General features: G+C 50.0%; 1 protein-coding gene across 3 annotated transcripts in view; it reads right to left on the bottom strand.

Annotated features, from left to right (window-relative positions):
* GRIN2A (glutamate ionotropic receptor NMDA type subunit 2A) overlaps positions 1-21774 on the bottom strand; it is a 335998-nt gene that overhangs the window by 19723 nt on the left and 294501 nt on the right. For all 3 annotated transcript variants that reach the window (XM_054693848.1, XM_054693846.1, XM_054693847.1), the window contains one exon: positions 16921-17108. In XM_054693848.1, coding sequence (XP_054549823.1) covers positions 16921-17108 — 188 coding nt within the window. The remainder of the gene's footprint in view (positions 1-16920; positions 17109-21774) is intronic.

The following is a 21774-nucleotide window of genomic DNA, read 5'->3' as shown; positions in this document are numbered from 1 at the left end:
AAACCAAGGGTCTCAGATTTATTAAAAAAAAAAAAGAAAGGAATGCGTGAAAATTCAAGGAGACAGCATCCCACTCATTATACGAAAGAATGTTTCAGACACAAAGCACTAGAATGAGCTACAAACGGGCGCCCCCTTCCTGAAGGGCTTGGGGAGTGTGTGACGTCATCCAGTGGGGTCTAGAAAGATAGATTAGAGCCGGAGTGCCCGTGTTCAGTGCTCACCTTCACCACTATGGCCCATGTGGCCTTGTGCAGATGCTTAACTTACCTATCCACTCCCTTAGCTCCCTTAGTCTGTCTGTTTTTCTATTCGTTAACAGAACCACTTAAGTTCTATTCTCTCAAGTACCAGACTTTTCAAAAATTAACTCATGTAGCCCCCAAATCAACCTAAGGTGGCTGCTCCCACACACCCATTTTACAGGTAAGGCTGAGAGGAGTTGAGGCTCTTATTCATCTCTCTGAGCTCCAAAGCTGGCATCCAATGGCTACCATGGGACTGACCTGCTGGGAGGTCAGCTGGCATTAAAGGAGGCGTGTGTCAGCAGTGCCTGGCACAGTCACTACTCGGTGAGTATTACTGCTGGAGATGCCTTTACTTCCTGTCTGAAGCCAGGGAATGTGGGGGGCGAGGTGGGTCACATGAGCCTTTCAACTCGTGGAGTCTAGGATGTCAGGAAGGCATGTCCAGAGAGAGGGTTGGCTCTCCAAGATGTTGGTTCTATCCAGAGAAATCAGTTCCTTTGTTGCCTTCAGACCCATTCTCGGCCCTTCCAGAGGGACCACAGTTGCTTTTCAGGTTAGATTTCATTCTATCGTGCAAGGCAGTCTGAGTGCTGAGGGAATTGCTTTGGGAATGGGTTTCCCAGCCCATCCTGTGATGAGCCCTCAGGCTTCCCAAGCATTGCTCCCCCATGATCAGTTGTGAAAAGGCCACTTTGAACCTGTACCTCTAGACTTTATCCGGGGCCTGAGATTTTGCTGCAATACACTTTCTAAATCAGCCCACAAATATACCCTGGCAGGCATACAGCTACATAATTTTTTTCTTGGTTTTTGGCCAAAACAGCTGACCCTTGGCAATGATGATATGGAAGGAGATAGCATGTGGTTTGAGAAGCTGGGTTTGATGTTCCGTTTCATTGTTGGCAAAACAGCTAATGTTCTTTTGGTTATTTGACAGCTTCATTTGGTTTTCCTTTACTCCTTCACTCATTTATTCCTTAACTCGCTCATTCATCGAAAAAAGGGACATTTAGCATGTGGTCGGCATTTCTATATTTTCATACAGAAATGCAAAACACAGTCCTTGGCCTCTACCAGTTGAGTCCTGTGGGAGAGAAGTCATGCCAACCACAGAAAAACTGTGGCAAGATGAGATGGCTGAATGGGCACAGGGCCAGAGGCAACAAGTAACATTAATGTTCAGGGGCCAGAAAAAAGTTGAGAATTTCAGGGAAGGAAAAAGTCATCAGAGGAGCCTGAAGGGCTCCTGAAGGGCAGGACCCAGATGGCAAAGGACTCAGTGATCATGCTAAGGGGTGTGGGGCATTCTGAGAACTGGTCTGTCAGATGAGACCGCTGTTTGCTTGGTGGTCCCACTGTCCTCCAGTTGCTGTCCATGTTTCTCCAGCCAGGGTCCCACTGTCACAGACACACCTCCATGAAGGGGTTGCCACTCTCCCAGCCCCACTTATAAGCAGCTGCCTTGGACTACAAGTCTCAGAATGCCATGAACTGATTTCCTGAGCGGGGCAGCTGCTGGGAACGAGGGGTGGAGCTAAGCCCCTATGCTTGGCCTATAACTGAGCATGTACAGGCTTGGTCGCCTGATGCGCTCTCTGGAACTGCTGGGAAGGAGACTTGGGGGAAAGACACGTGGAGATACTTGGAAGAGACACGCAGGGAAGCTGACAGTGGCAGCTGATATCTTGAGTGGTATCGCCTTCTGTCCCAACTATCTAAATCCTGCCTAACCCCTTTCTTGTGGTACCCTACTAGAAGGTACCTTAGACTTATGGCAAATGCTCATGCCTTAGTGGTCCCTATTTAGGGCTATACCCTGTTTGGCTGGATATTTTGCCATGAAAAGATGGGTAATTTGGGGAGTTTTATTAGGAAACTATTATTAGGAATATCCTTTTTTCTCTTCTCTCTATGCACACTACTTCTATTAAAGAGCTTTCACACAAAGAGGCTGTTTTTCTTTGCCTCTGAGCACATGGATGGCCGATACATTTCATGGTATATATTCCTTAAGTCTGGACTCCCTAGTTACCCTTCAGTCTTGTGCTAACCCCATATCTGAAACTCAGAGCCTCCTCACATATAGCATAAGGTTGGTTATTACAGATGGGTGGGGGATGGTTCACTTGAATAATGGTGTTTGAGTGTGGAGAGAGGTTACCAGTAGATTCTATCCCAGTGACACAATCACTCAGAGGCAGGCAGAATGTGCAGATTAATCCCTGCAGCTCCCAAAGATACTTCATGACTTGGAAAACTCACTTTCAAGAAATTGACGATAAGGATCCAATGTAAATTGTCATGAATATCAGCAGCAACCATGCCATTTACTCTGGCTACAGCTATTGCAAAGCATTGTGCTGAAAACTTGGCAATGGCTAACTCTGGGGTGCAGTCAGAGGTCTCCATCTCCAGGAAGTCTTCCCTGAATGCACAGGAATGTGGATGAAACCATGGTTTTTCCTCTATGACACCCTGGCTTAATTGTCGATTAGGATCTGTCCCACTAGTGTATAATCACCACTCACTTCTCTGTTCTCCCAATTGGGAGATGAGTTTACTCAGGATGGGGATCCTGTCTTATTCTTCCTGGATTCTTAGACCCTGACAGGGTTGAGTACATAGTAGGTGGTTTATAAAGCTGTGATGATTGTGGATGACAGGCTCCTCTCCTCGATTAGCTTGTGATCCACTGATCTGAGGCTCTGCAAGAGCCCAAGAAAGGAAGGAATCTGTGAAGCCCTAGGCTAAGGGGTCAGGAATAGTTTCTGAAATCCAGAAATCAGTGCTCACTATTGGGCAAGCAAGTTCCCATCAAAGATCCTGGCAACAGAGCCTGGTGGTTCCCCACAGGGAACACACTCACATCTACAGCGGAAGACGTCAGGATGATGTTGCTGCTGATCCCATTAGTGTTTTCTGTGAACACCAAGAGGGGCACTGACCCCATTTCAATGCTATTTCATGTCTTGCTCAGGAATTGGGCACGATGGCTTTCTCAGAAGCCCACATGGAATTGGAAATGGTAAAGGAACAACTTTCTTTGTAGAAAATCTAGGGCACCATCTTTGGCAGGCTCATAGTCTCAATGAGAACAGATTTGGTGACTGTGAGCTCTGAGCTGTGGTCCCAGGAGTAAGGATGGTTTGGGAATCTATAGATTTGAGGCCAAATCCCCTCCTTGCCCAGATGCCCTGGAAGGAAGTGGCTTGTCGGATCTAGGGCTGTAGTCTGTGGCCTTGGATTACAGTAGGGTCAGCCAGACCAACTGATCACTGACATTGGGGTCTCAGTCTCGTTAACTCTCTACTCTTGACTCAGGTGACCTTGAATCTGGAGAGAACTGCTTTCCAGAATCTCAGAGCTCTGTATGTAGGATCTGAGGGTCATCAAACCATTTGTTGGAAAGAAAAAAAAAATACCTTCATGGTAGGGAGGAGGGGAGCTGTACAGGATTCTGGACACAAATAGACTGAATCTGGAAGATAAATCTTCCTTATTTAAATGTCAGAATATTCCATTTCGGTAGAATGCTGAGAAGTCACAAAACCAAAATAAAAATAGGGCTAAGCTTCAATGTAGCCAGTTGGCTGCAGAGACAGGCTGGCTTGGGCATAAATGTTTTACCACCACCTTCCAACTGAGGTCTCTGCTCTATGGATGGAGGCCGAGGAATGCAGAATCCACTGCTGCTTGTCACCATCTGGCTGGGATTTCAAAGGCCACACGAACAACCGTGCAAAGTTGGAGATGGGAATTTTATGCACACAGGTTTCTAACCTGCGTCTCTTGGAGAAGAAAAGGGGAAAGATGAGAGAAGGTTGGATAGGGCACCTCCATCAAAGGTCAAACCATGCACATGGTGACAATTTTCCATACAAGGGTCAAGTTGGGGGGAAGTAATTTTCCAGAATAAGACTGTAGAAAAATAGCAAGACGAGGAGAAATCCTATGTATACCAAGCACTGCTGGTGTCTGCTTAACCGGTTTGCTTCACACATCTATAGATGGCCACGCTGATATGACTTAAAGGACTCAGGCATAAGTGAATAAGAGTAACTTTTTGACATTGCATATTTTCTTAATCGGAAGTCCTCAAAATCCTATGACTCACTGTGTAAGAGTGTGAGGACTTTTTAATATCACAACGGGTTCCCTGTGTTTTAAAAGGCTGTAGATGTAAGGATAGCAATAATCCCACATCCCATGCCAAGATAGATCTTCTTTCTTTCAGCAAGTGAAATGACATCACCAGCCTTCAATTCCTTTTTTATTAAAGTGTTGTCAACAAGCTCTCCGAGACTGCAAAAATCCTTAAGCAAAGGAACAACGTCTGTTCTATCTGCATCCCTGCTGCCTAGGTCAGTGCGGGGAGGTTAGTGGGCACACCAGGCTTGGCCGTGGCATGAAGGAGAAAGAGAAGGCGAGAGTGGTAAATGCAGGAAAGGCGGGAGGAAGCGAGGAGGGAAGGAGAAGGAAGAACAGGAAGGAGAAATGGGACAGGTAGGAGGGACCCTCTACCTGTAGTTAGTGGCATCCCTGACTACCACAGAAGGAAGACCCAGATTTCTTTTTATGGGGAATAGTGGGGGGTGATGTTGAGGGATAGACTTTGACCCAGGAAAGCTCCCAGGCCTCTCTTTGATGATAACCTTTTCCCTTCTTGCCTCCCCTCCCGCATCCCAAGTCTGAAGCACCAGATGAGAGTAAGACCATGGCCCAGAATGAGTGGGGGAGCATTTGGGAATGGGGGGTGGTGAGATTCAGATTCCAGCTCAGGAGAGTAAGTGGGGGAAGATACAACTAATGATCTTGTCCTTTCTACTAATGAGGTCAGGTTACATAAACCAGGGTCACAGAGTAAGGAAGCCAGGGATGGAATTTGGATTTCTAAACTAGGATCATAAAACAAATTCCAGCCACTCAGCCACTGATGAGTTCACCCAGAGTTCGGTTATACAAGACTGCTCTGCCTCTCTCCTAGTAGGGAAAAAGGGGGTGCTCAGAAATCAGAGGAGCCACAGGCACTGTTGGTGGGAATGTGAACCGCTGGACCTCTTCTGATAACTGCAAGCATCTATTGAAACCGAATCCATACACCTGCTATGACCCAACAATGGGTACAAGGCCAAAGAAATACATGCCTGAGTGCCTCCAAAATGTGCAAGAATGTTCAAAGCAGACAAAAATGAATAATAGCACAAATGTTGCTAATCAAATGACCACACTTAGATGGACAAATGGACTTTGGCCAAGTCCACTGTCCTTGCTTTCTTAGCCAGTGAAGGTTAATTCCTTTGCTCACAAACCCTAGCCCCAACATACCCCAGGCCCTGCCAACGCAGGAGACCTCTCACACCCAGACTAGTCTCCCCTGAACTCCCTCTTGTTGTTTAATCAGTAAACACTGACTCCTGCGCCTGCCCTCACTGGGGTCTCGTAGTCCTCTTCTCAACCTCGATGAGAGGGTCCCAAGAGCCCTTTCCTGGGCTTGGGAGCAGGGCCTTGTCCAGCCCTCTGATTCCCAGTGGGTGCAGCCGTGGGCAGCGCCTGGCTCCCCCTGGGCATATCCACTTACGCTGTTGGAGGGTGAGCTCAGACCTGACGGGGCCTCTTCCTTGTCCAGTGACAAAAGAGCTAGTAAAGACAGTTCTCATATTTGAGTCCAAGGCCTGTTTTCTTGACTATACCCCATGCTGCTACATTTATAACATTTCGCATGAGATATTATAACCACTTTTAATAAATTGCTAAGATATGTAAAAATGTTCATTAGAATTTATATAAAAAAGGATAAGCGATGAAAACAGGGCAAATGACAACTCAGTTTTTGTGTTTTCATTCTCCTTAGTATTCAAAGGCATTCAAATTAGGCGACCCACAGAGAGCACAACGCACCTTCTAAAATGGCACAAAGGACCGCAGTGCTCAGTGCTCCGGGCTGTGTCACACTGCACTTTGACTCATTATTAGTAGTCTTTTTAGGTGGGAACAAGCCTTGGAGCAGTTACATTCCCCTGTAAACCGAAGTTTCCAGAGATGTTTAGAGCCAGTAACCCTTCAAATTCTGCATCGAAGAGTTCATTACAAAGAGACAAATCAAAACGCAACCGTGGCCACGAAGATGTCCCTTCCATCACTATCTACAGTAGCAGAAAAACTGAAGCGTTCAACATAAGGAAAATAATGAGTTATGGTTCATGAATGACGATGACGTCTTATGCCAAAATTAAAATCACCTGAGGGCCAGCTGTTGTAACAACAGGAGAGAATGTTTAAGATATAATGGTAAGTGAACACAGCAGAAATAGTACTGGGCATGTAACCATCCTTCAAGTTATTTAAAGAAACGTGTCTGCCAGTAGCAAGGACCAGCAGGGCTACACCTTAATGAAAAGCGATTATGTTCAGGTAGTAGAGAAGGAGGTGATTTGATAAAGAGATTACATTGCCTGTCCAAATCAAAGTGGTTTAAAAACGTAGACGGGGAGGGGTCTGGACCGCTGCTCATCCAGCCTCTAAATCCCCTGTAGTTCGATGACACCAGCATTTGACTTTACCGGCAAGCCATCCATTATGTCTCATTTCAACACTCATGATTCTCGTGACATTTGACTTTTTCCTGCTTTGAGCGATTCACTGCTTCTCAGGCACGAGTCTGGCACCGCTGACCTTGTTCTAATCCTGGTGTCAGATTGATAATAAACTCTCTAAAGCTGCATCTCGAGGGGCCGATCGGGAAATTCACTGCGAACTTGGGCAGATGAAAACCCTCCGAGCTTTGACACAGAGGGAGACTCAGTGGCTCTCCAGGATATTTATGGATTTTATCCGTTTCTTAAGTAAGTACTGTTTCATTATTATTCCAAATATGTCTCTAGTTAAAATTAGGAGGGAGATAAACAAGTCTAATTTTTATGGGACCATCTGGTCATAGGCCAATGAAGCAGCAGCTAAGCCCTTTATTGCTCATCTCTGCTCAGGACTGACACATTTCTTCCCTGGAAAACATTTCATTTCTGAATGAGCAGTTTGCCCTGGATGTTTTTCAGGTCACAGAAGGGTCAACGTGACTTAGTTGCTGGGGTGTCGATATGCTCAGTCATCATCACCCCCTTGGGGAAGACACATCATCAAAGCTGCCATTTTGTGTGTGAATGAGGTTTGCGTGCATGGAAACCATTCACATAGAGCGGGGGCACAAATAAACTCCACAGGTCACCCCATCACTTCCTGCCAGTTTTGAAAGAGGCCCCAGGCTCATATGCGAGGGTCCGGTAGAGCCGTCCAGGCTTCCTCTGGCTCCAGGTCTCCTTCAGGCAACAGAGGCTTGGGCTCAAGTCTGTCCAAATGGGCTTCGGTCTTGCCTGCTGTACCCATAACACTGCCATTTTATACAATGAAGAAAAGCCGAATCTTTGGAAGTGACGACCATGCTTCTGTCCACTTTGCTCCTTTCTGCATGGAAAAGCCGGACATTAAAGCCTCCTGGGCTGCTGCATCCAGCCCGCCTGGCTTCCCTTGGTCCTCACCATGGCCCCTGTGCAGGCTGACGCTGGACCATTGAGCCCTGGACGGCAAGCATCCTGGGCCTGCAGACTCAGTCAGGAGGTCTGAGAAAGGAGGGGGAACAGATTCCAGAGCCTGGACTGTATTTCACGTGCCCCAAATGAGTGGTCATTTGTGCCGAGAGGCTGCCAGTCAGAGAGGAGGGTGCCGCTGCATGCGAACTACTGTTATTCTAAAGAGTGGCCCTTAAGTATTATAGTGTATTAGAATCACCCAGTGAGGATAGACAAATGGGGTGAAAATTCGGTATCTGTGCTTTCTGCAGGCTCCCCAAGTGAGTCTGATGGACACAGACATGTCGGGGCATCTTTATAGGTAAGGTGACTATTTAGGGCCACAGAGAAGGAGGCCTTCATCACTTTCATACCCCCCCACCCCCACCCCGAGCTCACAAAGCTGCTCAGTTATTATTATTATTTTTTTTTTTTGCTGAATGACTGTCTAGAGGAAGAGTGAGTGAATGAAGAAATGAGGGAATAAATTGGGGGCCTCTATCCACGGCTCCCGGTCCTGATTAGAAAGTTGGTGACTTACAAAGCAGCCTGGCTCAGCCCAAACTACGACTTCCGCCTTTGAAGTCTCCATTTCATTAAAACACGTTTAGCAAGGAACAATCACTGCGTGAAACGCCGGGGATTATGTGGCTCCAGGAGCTCTGTGGGGAGCAAGCGATTCCACAACCAAGACGGTCTTTGTGGACCTGGAGAGACCTCTCTGTATCGGGGCCAAACATCTGACTCCTCTTAATTACATTCTGTCTTTATTTCATCCCTTCTCATCTGTGGTCTCTGGCCCAAGTTTCCCCCAAACGGCCAGGGTTGAGTGGCCTCAAAAATTAGGCTGGGGCCTCCCTGGTGGCACAAGGGGTAGAGACACAACCTATGAGTCTGTCCGCAGCCTCTGCAGTGCTAGTTCGATACCCGGGCTGGCCAGGGGGGCAACCCACATGGCGCAGCAGACCTCTCCTGACTCGCCCGCTGCTCCCCCCAGCAGTGTACTTCAGTCAGTCTGCCCGTTCTGCTCCCCACTCTGTCTCTGGTGAATCCTCTCACCCCACACACATCTGGCTTATACCCCAACTCTTGTATGCATAAATAAATAAATCTTAAAAAAAAATTGGACTGGGTCTGCTCCATGGCGCCGAGTCTGGGGTGCAGACAAGTCTCCTTTGCCATGGAAATCAGGAGTTCCCTTGTCACCCAGCCTCAGCCACCAGGTTATTCTTCCCAGGGGCATCTGCAGGACGTGGTTCCTTCAGGGAAGGGACATTTAACCTTAAGTCTATCAGCCCATTGCTCCTGCTCTTGCCCTATTCCAGGTGAGAAGGTTTGCCTTCTCAGACTCACAGGGAAGCACCACTAGCTGGTAGTGGGGGCAGCTCCAAACCCAGCCTGCCACCGGCTCCCGTGGACACACTACTCGACCCTCCTGTGACTTGGTTTCCTCGTCTGTAAACAAGCATCAGTCACTGCAACTCAGGCCGGCCCACCACGGCGAGGACGCCATGAAAGCAATCCATGGAGAGGGTCAGATTGTTCTGTGACCACGCGCACGCCTCCACGCCGCCTGTCATCACAAGCGTCTGCACAAACAGCGGTCACGCCGGTGATGGTGGCGTGGCTGGTGAGAGCGACAGGAGGGGGTCCTCAGTGTTGGGGCACCTCCTTCCTCTGCCCTCGCTTCGGTGTTTACTGCTTTCAAGGGGCCGAGGCTGCTGGTTTGCTCCGGGGTGTTGTTGAGTCATCTGAGGACACAGGGCCCGTGTCAGGGAGCAGCGCAGGCAGGGAAGCCGCGGGAGCCAGATGCGACACCTCCCGGGGAGGGTGAGTCACCAGCGGCCTGGGCCTCGCTCAGCCCAGGGCCGAGACGGGCGGTGGACGCGCCGCCGCGCCGGGTCACCTGCACCCGGCCGGGTGCTCGCTGGACAGACGCAGGCGGCTCCAAGGGGCCCAGGCCGGGGCTGCTGGCGGGTCGTGGCCACCTCTGGTCTCTCCTGCCCACTGCTGCCTCCTCATCTGTCCCTGTCTCTCCCTCGACCCCGATTCCTTCCCTCCAGACTGTCCTTTTCTCCTCTTTCTTCCTCCATCGCCGTCTCCCCACCTTTTTTCCTTTCTCCCCTCACATGTCCTTCCCCTCGCTCCCTCCCCGCCTCCTTCCTATCCCACCTGGATCTTCTCCCTTCCCTTGGGGGCCTGGGACGCCCACGGTGCTACGTCTTCTCCGCCCTTCTAACCTCCCTCGGGTGACCCAGGAGAAGGGGACATCACGCGCCTCCTGGAAGGGGCCGGGGAGTGACCACGGGGGCTCCGCAGTGGCTTCCAGGTCTCTGGCCCCACTGTCCCCTCTGCCATCAGCAGGGGAGAGCTGCTGCAGACACCCCGAGAGTGGGCGTGGCTGTGCTTCAGTAAAACATCGTCCTCCGATTTGGGTGGCGGCCATCCCTTTGCCACACCCGGATGAAAACACTTTCCCTCGGTGACCCACTCGACCAGAGACCGCGCGCTGTGTAACAGTGTATGGCCTGCTCAGGTTCTAGAAGTCGGGGCCCACACACTCCCACTGGCTACAACCACCCCAGATGTGTGTTAAAACAATCCACAGCAGCACCCGGTGTAGACCTCGGGGGGACTGGCTCTCATACCCATGATGGGGGCCAGAGAGGGGCGAGATTGTCAGAGGGATTCAGAAAGTGCCTGCTTGGCATCCTGCTCCCTAGAAACCCCGAATGTCCTTCTAGAGAAAACAGCGCCCCCTTCATCAGAGAAAATACTTAAAGGAGGACATAAGCTTGTGAGAGCACGTCTGTCGTGCTTTCAGATCCACACGTTCACGTAGTCACGAGCTCCTACTGTGCGCCAGGCTCGGCATGAGGCTGGGGGATTGGGAGTGGGGACGGGCAGTCAGTGGGCTTGACAGGGTGCCCTTGAGGGGCTCACAGAGAGGAAAGGGGAGAACTAGGCTGGTTTCTCTGTACTTACACTCAGTCCTGCACAACTCCGAAGCGCTGTGAAGATGAGCAAACCAGAGCTCCTGAACTCGCCCAAGGTCATCCAGGGCGGAAGCCCTTGAACTCTATGTGCCCCTCCCCCGCCCCCACTTCACCCGTCTTGCTCGGCTAAATGCCACAGAACGCCCTGCGCCCGGGGCACGGTGTGCGGGGTAGTTTAGAGCTGTGGTCGGTCTTTCGTGCAGTCTGCAGGGAGGGCTCGTGGGCTGAAGGTTGGGTCAGATGTCAAATCCAGAAATGAGTTTAGAAGGCGGGAGAAGGAACACCAGTTTCAAAGGAAGAGATTTCATGCTTTTCTAAAAAAAACTTCACATGCAGGAATTTTAGACACTGCAGACAGCTGGAAGATGTAGGGTTGGGGGCCTCCAGTGAGTTCCCCAGTCCACCCTGCCATGCCAGCCCCAACCAGCCCAGGGAAGGAAGGGGGGATGGACCAGCTGAGCAGTGGGGGGTCCAGCGTTCCCTGAGACTCTGATGTCAGCCCAAAGACATCAGCAGGGAAGCTGGACACGGGCAGAGCCGAAGGTATTAGCAACCCATTCCGTGGCCCAGAGCAATCTGCAAAAATCCTAATAAGATACACAAAGAACTTGAGCAATCTCTCTCTCTCATTCCCTCTCTCTCTCTCTCTCTCTCTCTCTCTCTGCTCCGGCTGGCAGTGTGGGGGCCTCATAGAAGAGCAGGCAGTTCATAAGAGTCAGATTTAAAACAGAGAGTCCCAGCGAAATGGGCTAAGGTGGCCACTCTTAATACAATGTTAATACAAGAGACAAATGTGTTATATTTTTAAAATATATCACATGTGGAATCTATGTAGATATGTATCTAAATAAGATGTGTGGGAAGGCATAGATCATATGAATAATTAAAACATGATAAATATGCATGTCTGATTTCATTCATTCAATGAACTCAATCTAGATACCAGAGACAAGTAAGATATTTCTGAGTTTAAATAAGTTAACAACCAGGAAAACTGAGCAAAATAGAAGGAGGGAGATTAAATGTTCCTGGTGCTGGAGCTTATTACTTAGAGCTGGGGTGGTCTGGCCACTAGTAAGCAAGATTTCTTCAGGAGCTAAGTGGAAAGACAATCAGAGATGGGATCAATTTGAACCAACCGATGAAGTTGGTTCAATTTTTATCTCAATAAAAATGTGTACAGGGTGTTGCCTATAGACAGGTAGCATTGGAAACTCCAGGGAACTTATTAGAAATGCAGAATCCCAGGCCCTGCTGAAATAGAGTCTGTGTTTTAACGTGATCCCTAGGTTCCCATCAGAGTTTGACATGTGAACTCTGCATTGCTCACTTTACCCAATTGAACCTCATTTTCCTGTTCTGCAAAACAGAAATCAGAAGCTCTACTGCAGGTATTGCATGAAGTTATTAGCTCCTCTGCTATGTATCTGTGTGCCTGCCAGGGTGCTGGGCCACGGAGTAGGAGCCCAAAAGCAAATATTTTCTCCCTTTTCCTCAGTGTCACTTGTTTCTGAATAATATGATTATATAATCTTGTTCCCCTCAATGTCTTTTTGCTGGCCTCTCTACATACATCAGAAGGGCTTTATCCTCTCTCTGATCTTCCTTCTATCTCTTCAAGTCTCAAAAACACATTAAAAAATCAAAAATCCATGAGATTGATGGTACATAGGAAATCCCTTGTTCAAACTCCCCTTTGAAGCCAGAAATTTAAGTCCCAGAATTGTTCAGTCCTTATGTTCTCACTCAAGTGCTAACTTTTAGATGCCATGGAGATACCAGATGCTCGATAGATACTTTCTGGTTGCTGGATGAGTAAATGAATGAGGCTCTATGAACTCCAGGGCAATCTATTCTTTGTCTAAATCTCACTTGTTTTATTTATGACTCATCCTGTCCTTTCATCCTTCCATTAAAAAAAAACAACAAAAGCAACTAGTATATTTCATCTTGTTCCATGGCCATGGCCTCATCTACCCAAGACACAGGCCCACATGTGAGCAATGTGAGTATGGCTACTGGCCAGCTAGGGCCCCCAAATTCCCATGGTGCATTCACCTCACTATTTCAGGAAGGACACAACAGTCAGGCAAGAAAAGGAAGGTCAGGTCTTCATGGGATCCCATGAAGTTTAAGGCAGAGCAGTCATCCTTTGCATAGGGAAACGCCTGGGAGGCTTCATGTAAGAAGTTCCTCCAATAATCAAACACTCCACTGAAAGGTTATATTTACACAGCTCATTAGGAAATTTTTTTTATACTTTTGACACTCATTAGACTTGTAATCGTCCACCGAAGCTACTCTATAACAAGAGATAAACACTCCATTCTAGAGGATGAATAATAATTAGGTATTGCTCAGCACTGTGCTCTTTACAGGTCTAATTTTAGAGCATAATTAATCCTGCTGAAGCTGCATAAGATAAGTGAAATATTTATGCAGCTGCGTTAATTCATGTATTTACTCCTAGAGAGACATTCAGAATTGGACATGGCTTTCCGGGAAGATTATCTTAAGATGCCCCCTGGAGCAACGCCATTTTTTCTTCCATGTCTTTGCCTCCAGATGGCCTCTAAAGAGGAACTGAGACATGCTCCCCAACTCTGACAGTCTGACCAAGAAAGCAATGAGCCAGGACAGAACACATCTATGAGAATCTAGATGCTCTCTGGTACAAGGAGCATACCCTTGAATGCCTTTACTTTCTGAAGAGGAAATGCAAATGGCCAACAGGCATATGAAAAAGTGTTCAACATCACTTGTAATCAGGGAAATGCAAAACAAAACTACAATGAGATACCATCTTATACCAGCGAGAATGGCACATATCAAAAAAACTAGCAACAACCAATGTTGACGAGGTTGTGGAGAAAAAGAAACTCTCCTGCACTGTTGGTGGGAGTGCAAACTGGTCCAACCACTATGGAGAGCTGTGTGGAGATTTCTGGACCTACTAAACATAGAGCTTCCATATGATTCAGCAATTCCACTCCTAGGTATTTACCCAAAGGACACAGAAACATCAATTCCAATACTTTTTACTTTTATTTGCCACAAGGAGAAAATTCTCTGTTCAGCTCCACAACGGTTGTCTCCATGAGATTAACTTGACCATATTATTACCAATGTGACACTAACTAGCCTTGTTGAATACTGGAGTTATGCATGGACAGTGATGGTGATGATGAGGGGAGAGGGATGGTGATGATGATGTGTTGTTGAAGATAAAGGTATTGGTGTTGATGATGGTGAGGGTAGTGGTGGTGGTGATGTGATGATGATGGTGATAATGATGTGACAATGATGACAATGATGGTAGTAATTATGATGGTGATGATTGTGATGATGGTGGTGATAATGGTGATGACAGTGATTGGACTGGTGATGATCATGGTGGTGGTGTTCATGATGATGGTAGTGATGACAGTGATGGTGATGATGACAGGTGTGATGCTGTTGGTGGTGATGATGGTGATGATCGTAATGAAGGTGATAATGGTGATTGTGGTGGTGGTGGTGATTTACTGAATCATTTCTATGTTCCAGGCACTGTGCTAAGATAACCTCTACAAGCATTATCTCACTTTATTCTCGCACCAATGATATCAGGTAAATATTGCTGTATGCATTCACATATGAGTAAACTAAGGCTAAGAAAGATAAGCTCAGAGGTATTTACAAGTGGGGCAATAGATTAATTAATATATGCACTAAATTATTCCTTCTTATAAATCTCAAATACCTAATTAGCTAATGTTGATACACATCTCAAGAAAACAAGTGAAAAAGGAGTCTACTCATTGACCCCCTTCCTGAATTAGGTCCCTTAACTAGAGGCCTGTCCACTTACTAGCCAAGAGACTCACAAGCCCACTCACTGAGCTTTGGTTTCCTCCTCTGTAAAATGGGGATACACAATATTTAACCTCATGGGATTGCTATGAATATTAAAGAAAGCATGTAATGCATCCAGGATGGTGATTGGTATATTCTATCCCCTAAATAAATTAGCTGGTTCATAATAGATGTGGCAAGAGGCACAGCAACAGCAAAGCTCACTTACCTGACAGTTACTGATCACATTTAAAAGTCTGTATCAAATGAAATACACACACCCCAACACCAACTATTCATCCATGTGTTGATCTGTCCATTCAATCCTTGACTAACCCATGTACCTACTATACCCAAGATTCTGCGGTATTTTCTATTGGAAACAACACTCATTTGCTGAGTAGTTTGCCCCATGAAGAGGCGCTAAGACAACCACTGTGGCCGATAAAAAAACTGTCCCCAAATCCTTACCCTCTCTGTTATCACAACCTTAGTTCATAGAACTCCTCTCATAAAATCTAGTGCACACATCCAGTCCCTTGACTTTAGACTTGGCCATCTGACTTGCTTTGGACAGAGGGTAAGAGGACACAGACCTGGACTATGCATGTGCAGGTGGGTACTTTTTTGTGCCTCTGACATAGCCAGGTAAAGAGCTACTTCCAGGCACCTGCTGCCCCTTCAACCTCAGAATAAACACCCGTAGAGAGGAGGCCACACCCTTGACCATCAGACTGCAGTGAGGAGAAGCTAGCCCAGGGGCCCCCAGCGTGGGAAGAGCCCCCCTCAGCTTGCCTTCCTAGGGACACGGTTGTGCTTATTGCGGACGCCAGACCAACCCCGCCCACGCTCCCGACTGCCCTGTGGAGCTCACGGCCCTTGAGCCAGGGAAGGTACAAATGTCCTCTGGAGAATTCAAAGAATCAGATGCTTCTCATTTGGGAGTTAAATATAAAACACATTTAGATTTCTTGATGGTGCTGGGAGAATCTAGGGCTTAATTTTGGGAACAGAGAGAGGAGAAGAAGTGCAAGGAATTAGGCACTTTGTTCAAATCCACACCAACCCCGTGCGCTAACCTCAGCCCATTCCATCATTGCCCTTGATGGCGGTGGCTGCAAGATGTTCCTCTCCCAGTGCAGACAGGCGGGACATGTTGTGCAACTACTGTGGAATGTTCTGGAATGCAGCTTTGGCCCCACATCCTGAGCTCTTGCAGTCGGCTCACACCTAACTAACCCAAACACCTTGCTTTTTCCATCTCAGTGTTGGGGGCTCACTGGGAAGCCAACCTGCCAGAGGAACCATAAAAGGCCCCCAGAACTGCAGGGTGAGGTGAGGTCACCAGCAACCAAGAAGAGAAGGCAGAGGCATGAGCTGTGCTGGAGACAGAGCCGCCTGGCCAACAGGACGTTTCCACACGCCACCCCCTCCAGACCACCAGCCGAGTGGGGAAAGCCCCCTGCTGCGAGATAGGTGCCTGGGGTGGATGTTCCTGGAAATCCATGGGGCTCTCCTGCTCCCTTTCCTTTCCTGGAGATTGCTCGCCTCACGGCTCCATGGGATACTGTTAAGAGTATTAGCTTGGGATGACATAACCCACCACTTGGTTATTCCTGTGGGTCCAGGAAAGAGTGGCTGACCCCCAAATGCTTCACTTGGAAATGTAAAATTTGGAGAACAAAAACTGGGGCGTCTTACCCCCTGGTCATGCTCTGTCACTGCCCTAGAGCAGATTGGGGCTCCTCAATCCCAACTCTATGGCATTAGGTGGGGGGCCAGGCAGTACTGCGCTTGAGGCACAGGCCATTGTAACATGCTTGTCAGCATCCCTCCTCACTGGCCTGTACCCTTCAGATGCCACTGGCAAGCAGCCTCTCTGGCATGACCATCAAGAGTCCCCAGACATGGCCACCGCCCCTAGGGGAGGGGCTGCCCGTCCTCCACGCGCTGGAGGGAGCACCTATGGCTCTGGCTGCTGAGACCCCAGAATGGCCCTGGTTCTTCTTGCTTTTTTCTCCAACCTATCTGCTCAACTCATTCTTAAATTCACTGAGATAGACAGTTCTGCATCCTTAAAATAAATCCCTTTTTTAAACTCAGTTGCCTAGAATTGGTTTCCATTATAAGCAGCCCAAGAACCCGGCGTCGTGTGATGAACATTCAATAAACGCTCTCAGCGAGCACACTCGTCATCCACAGACCCGCTGGAGAGCCAGCCGGGAGACAGCGTGGGAGGGCACCAGGCCCCCTGAACGTAGGGGTCACCTGAGGTCTTACCATCACCCACAAACTGGAGCAGGGCCAGGTCAATCTGCCTCTTCCAAGGGGAGCCCTTCTGGAGGGCGATTCCATAGCCAGTGGTGGCGAAGATGTAGCCGCTCCCGATGGTCACCAGCTTGCAGCCCTCGTCCCTCCCGGCCTTGTAGTTCAGGACGGCCGCGTCGTAGATGAAGGCATCCAGCTTCCTGCAAGACAGAGCCAGGGGTCAGGGGTGGCGGGGAGCAGCCAGGGCCCGGCTCGGGAGCCTGACCCCACCTCACACACTGGGGACGGTGACTCACCGTCGCTCCATCCCCTCATCATGGAAGGATCTATTTATAATGAGGAGATAAAAGCTGCAACCTTTTCTCTCCAAGTTACAAGAGGCGGCTAAATAAAGACACGAAGAATCCTTATGCCCAAGTGAGTAAACAGTTTGCTGGTTCGCGAAGTGTTTGTCCTTAGTGCTCCCGGCTGCGGGGACGGCGCCTGTTTAGGAAGGTTTGCACCGGGACCTGCCAAAGCACGAAGGGACAGGAGGGCCTGGTGGCTGGGGGCAAGAAGGGGACCAGGTGACGTGGGAAGGACATTGTTCCTCCCCAAAGAAACAGGGTCACTGCTTGGTTACACCACAAGAAGGTAATGCCTGTTAGATTTTAGAAACCTGATCGGAATTCTCTATGTAGGAAACACTAAGAATAAAAATAAAATTTAAATTTCTCATAATTCCACAGCAAATTTTGAATAGATTAGTGAATGATTTTCCAAATTTTTTCCGTTTGTGCACCCACACACGTACACCCACACCTACGTCTACACACACACATCTTTGAGCGTGGGGGCTGGGAAGCTTTTCTGTAAAGACAGGAGGGTGAGTTGCTGGGACGCCGTGGGTCATGCAGCCCACTGCTGCGGCTACTCGGCTCTGCTGGCGCAACCTGATGTGGGGTGAAATGTGCCCCCCAAACTGATATGCTGCAGTCCTAGGCCCGGGACCTCAGAATGCGACCCTACTTGGAGATCGGGCGTTTGCGGATGTAGTTAGTTAGCGGGGCAGGTGGCCTCGTCCTATGGGGCCAGCGGGTCACACCCAGGGAGAGGCCGCGCGGAGGCTGGGGCTCTGCTGCCACAAGCCCCAGGAGCTGGGGGACGCCTGAAGCGACCTTTCCCCAGCGCCCCCAGGGGAGCCGGCCTGCAACACCTTGACCTCAGACCTCCAGCCTCCGGAACCGCCGCTCAACCCTCCCAGCCCGTGGCGCTTGCTGACGGCAGCCCGCGGGGACCGATCGGCTGCGGGAAGCAGCCGCCACCGAGAAGACAAAAAACGGGCCAACTCTGTTCCAGTAATCTCTGTGCCAATGAAGAGTCTCAGACCAGCCCAGCCCACGGCTGTGGCTGGCCAACCCTCCTGTCACTCCCCAAGCAGTCTTGCCGGACGCGTCCCTTCACATAACTGCTGTCTTTTCTCATTTCCCACCGCATGCGGCGACCACAGAGCCACGCGCAGAATGGTGCTTTTTCTGTTTTGATGTGTTTCTTTTATGGGGGTGACACTCCCGCAGTGAGGTTTCACACGCTGAAAGGATATGCCCGCCATCTCCTTGAAGGTCACGATCTAGAGTGGCCTCAGATCTCAGAAGTCCCGTGTGCCCTCCTGTCAGCACTCCCCGAAGGCTGCCCCCGCTGACCCTTCTGGCCTGGCCAGGCCTAACTGACCGCCCAGGCCCCTCGTTACGGCTGCTGTAGCGCTTCGGGTTTTAAAGTTACTTGAGAGGGCAGAGATGTTCGCCCTTGGCCGTGAGGGTGGATGTCTCCGCTCTAAAGTAGGGAGGAAATCTAAATCGAAGATTACTCAACTTCCTGACACTTTCTCGACTTCACTGCCTCTCTTTCTCCAGCAAGAAAACATAAAAGAGTGAAGCAAAGAAAAATAAAAGTGGCAGGAGAGGATGAAAATGCCACATCCTCTCAGAGACAGCTGCTGAAGGGCTCCCTATGGGCACAAAACTATTTGGGGGCTACAGCTGCATTCTTCATTTTAACTGGTTGCTCCTGTAATGGCTAGAGATGGGGGGAGGTGGCGAGGTTTGTCTCACAGAGAGACTGAAACTTTTTCTCCCTGGGCTGCAGATGCAGTGACGTGGGCTGGCACTCAGAGAGGACTAGAGGGGATTGGATCACCCCAGTGGATCGGGGCATCCTGGCACCGTCCTTGTGGACGCCCATCAGTGCCATCAAGTCAAGAGGAAACAGCCTCTCTGGAGTAGCAGGTGGAGAGTCCCCGAAACACAAATGGGGCTCTGAGGAGGCTGAGAGGACCTGGTGTGTCGAAGTGGCCGGGCGTGCGGCTGCAGCAGTGGGGGGCAGGTGGGAGAGTGTGGGTTCTGGTTTCGATTTGGACATGGCAGGAAATCACCTCCTTTTTCTGGGTCGCTGGGCCCCGTCTGTAGGAGGAGGCCGGGACCGACAACATCTGTGACCTGAGAACGTCAGGCCATGGCGGCGTTTGTGCTCTTGATGAGTCTGTGGGGCCAGTCTCCCCTAAAAGGCCAGGCAGGCTTTTCTAGTGTCCCGAGAGTCACCTTGACATTGGAATTAGAGGTCACTGCTGCCAGCACTGTCCCCATCTCTCGAAGGAGGCAGTTTGTTTAAGAGCAGTGAGGGTCCTGGAGGCTGAGAGAAGCTTTTCTCTGGACTGAGTCTTCTGTCCTTTTCTTAATCCAGGAAAAGACTGTCTCTCCCTCAGCTTCTGCCTCTTCCGAATTGGAGAAGCAGCCTCTGCTCCCCTCTTATGACTTAGAAGAGGATCTAGCATGGGGGGTGTCTCACCCAGGGGCAGGGTCAACAGTGAGGACGTCCTCTCTGTCTAAGAACCCCACTGTTACTCTCAGAGTGAGGACGAGGCTACCCGCTCCTTGTCTGTCACGTGAAGACGCCCCCTACGTCTCCTTGACGTCCCTGAGTGGGGGTAAGTATCCCTGGCCCACTCTGTTATGCTTCAGAAGGTACAACCATGTAAATTGTTCAGCCTGGTCCTTCTCCTGCTTGTCTCTCTGATGTTCATTTGCTCCTGGTGCAGACTCAGGAGAAGCCCGTCGGGGCGGGAGACAGGCGGGGCGCTTGTGCCGTCAGTGCCTCAGCTACCAAGGTTGCCATGGAGATGCCGAGACCCTGGGCTTAATTAAGACTTTCTGAGCCTCCCCCACCTCTCTCCTCTGAATCCCTCAAAAAATAAACATCACTACACGTGTGCGCATCCAGGGGCATCCCAAGGTGACGGCTATCGGTCGGCACTGCCGGAGCGAACTTTCCCACCGACACACATGCGTTTCCGGGATGGGAATCTAACTCTGCACCTGGAGGCCAATCAAGAGTGTCCCAACGGCACTGTCTATCAGTGCTTTATGGACAGGTGTCGTGACTTTACCCCTAACTGTGTAGGACGGACACTCTACTGCCACCCCCACAGCCACAGGAGGAAACTGAGGCAGTAGAGGCGGATGGTGGGGCAGAACTCAATGGCTGAGAGCCTGATACTTGTGGGGTAAATGGAGGCAGCTTTGTGTCTTACAGATGAAATTCAGTGTTGGGGGGCACACCGTGAATCAGGCCCAGTGCCATGAGCAGAGCCCAGGGTAAGAGCCGCCAGCTGTGAAAGGCTGGCGGGTGGTTGCGCTTCCCTGTCTCTGTGCACAGCTGATTAGCCACTCGCGGGCTGGGGTCGCCAAGAGCATCTGGGGGACTGGAGCCCAGGGTGCAGAAGCAGAGTGAGCTATGGGCAGCCTGGTAATCGGCAGCTTGCGGGTTGGAATAACACGGAGACTAAATGCTGGCCCTGGAGGAAAGAGCCCAGATGTCAGCTGGAGGCTTGAGGGAGCACCGGCAAGGACACCCCATTAGGCTGCTCCATGTGATGTCCTTGCTCCTGCTTTGTCCCTCCATCCTCCCGGCTCCTGCCCAGCTCCCTGGGCTGTCACTGGTGGATAGCTTCTCCTAACGGGTCCCGGGAGTAGCGGGAGGCTCACAGGACTGAGTCTGAGAACTGTGGTGGGGCCAGAACCCTAAGCTGTCCCTCACCCCGACCCTGCCCCCTCCACTCCCTACAGAAGGATGAGCTCGTCTCCAAATATCTGTGATGACACCTCGGCGCCCCGAAGTGAGTCCTGGAACAGAACCGGAGCCGAGACGAATGCCATGCTGGTCTGTGCGGGTTGCAGATGGCACCCCCACCCGGGCAGGCACCATGGCAGCTGTGTGGGTGCTGATCCCCTCTCCTGCCACCGCAGTCCTCAAGGAAAGTGACTTGAAACGACAGTAATTCAGAATGAGAGGGGGAAATGAGACCTCCTCGCTACGTATTTGCAAGAGTGAGGGCCGTGTCACTGCGCCCTCAGCCTCTCGAACCCAGCGGTTTCCTGCCAGGCACGTCGGCAGTCTGAAGAGCTGCTCCAGCTTCCGAGTGTGTGGCGCTGACCCTGTTCCCGCAGCCGGTCTCCTTTGCAACCTGCACGGATCCCGGAAAGTCCAGCGCCGATCTGGATCTGTGCGCTTGTCAGCAAATCTAATTCTCCTCCACAGAGGGAGACCAGGGCGCGAGTGAGGGCCGGCCTCGGTGGGGAGGGGCTTGTACTGTCGGGTGGCTCGACATTTCCTAATCAAAAGTTTCCGGTTTCAGCTCCTCATCTCCTCGCGCATGTTTTCAGATGCTCTCTGGGGGTCTCGGCACATTTAAAGGCTAATTATATAGTTAAAGTTAATTATTCATTCATTAACATTCAAGAAGCCTTTAACAAGACAGTGACTTGTTCTGATGAATTAATGAAACTGGAGTGTGTGAGTGTGTGTGTGTGTGCGCTCATTCATGTGTGTGTG

The sequence above is a fragment of the Talpa occidentalis genome, unplaced genomic scaffold (assembly GCF_014898055.3).
Source record: "Talpa occidentalis isolate TD23 unplaced genomic scaffold, MPIMG_talOcc4v2.1 talOcc4.12, whole genome shotgun sequence".
Classification (NCBI taxonomy): domain Eukaryota; kingdom Metazoa; phylum Chordata; class Mammalia; order Eulipotyphla; family Talpidae; genus Talpa; species Talpa occidentalis.
This window is presented reverse-complemented; position numbering and strand designations above follow the sequence as displayed.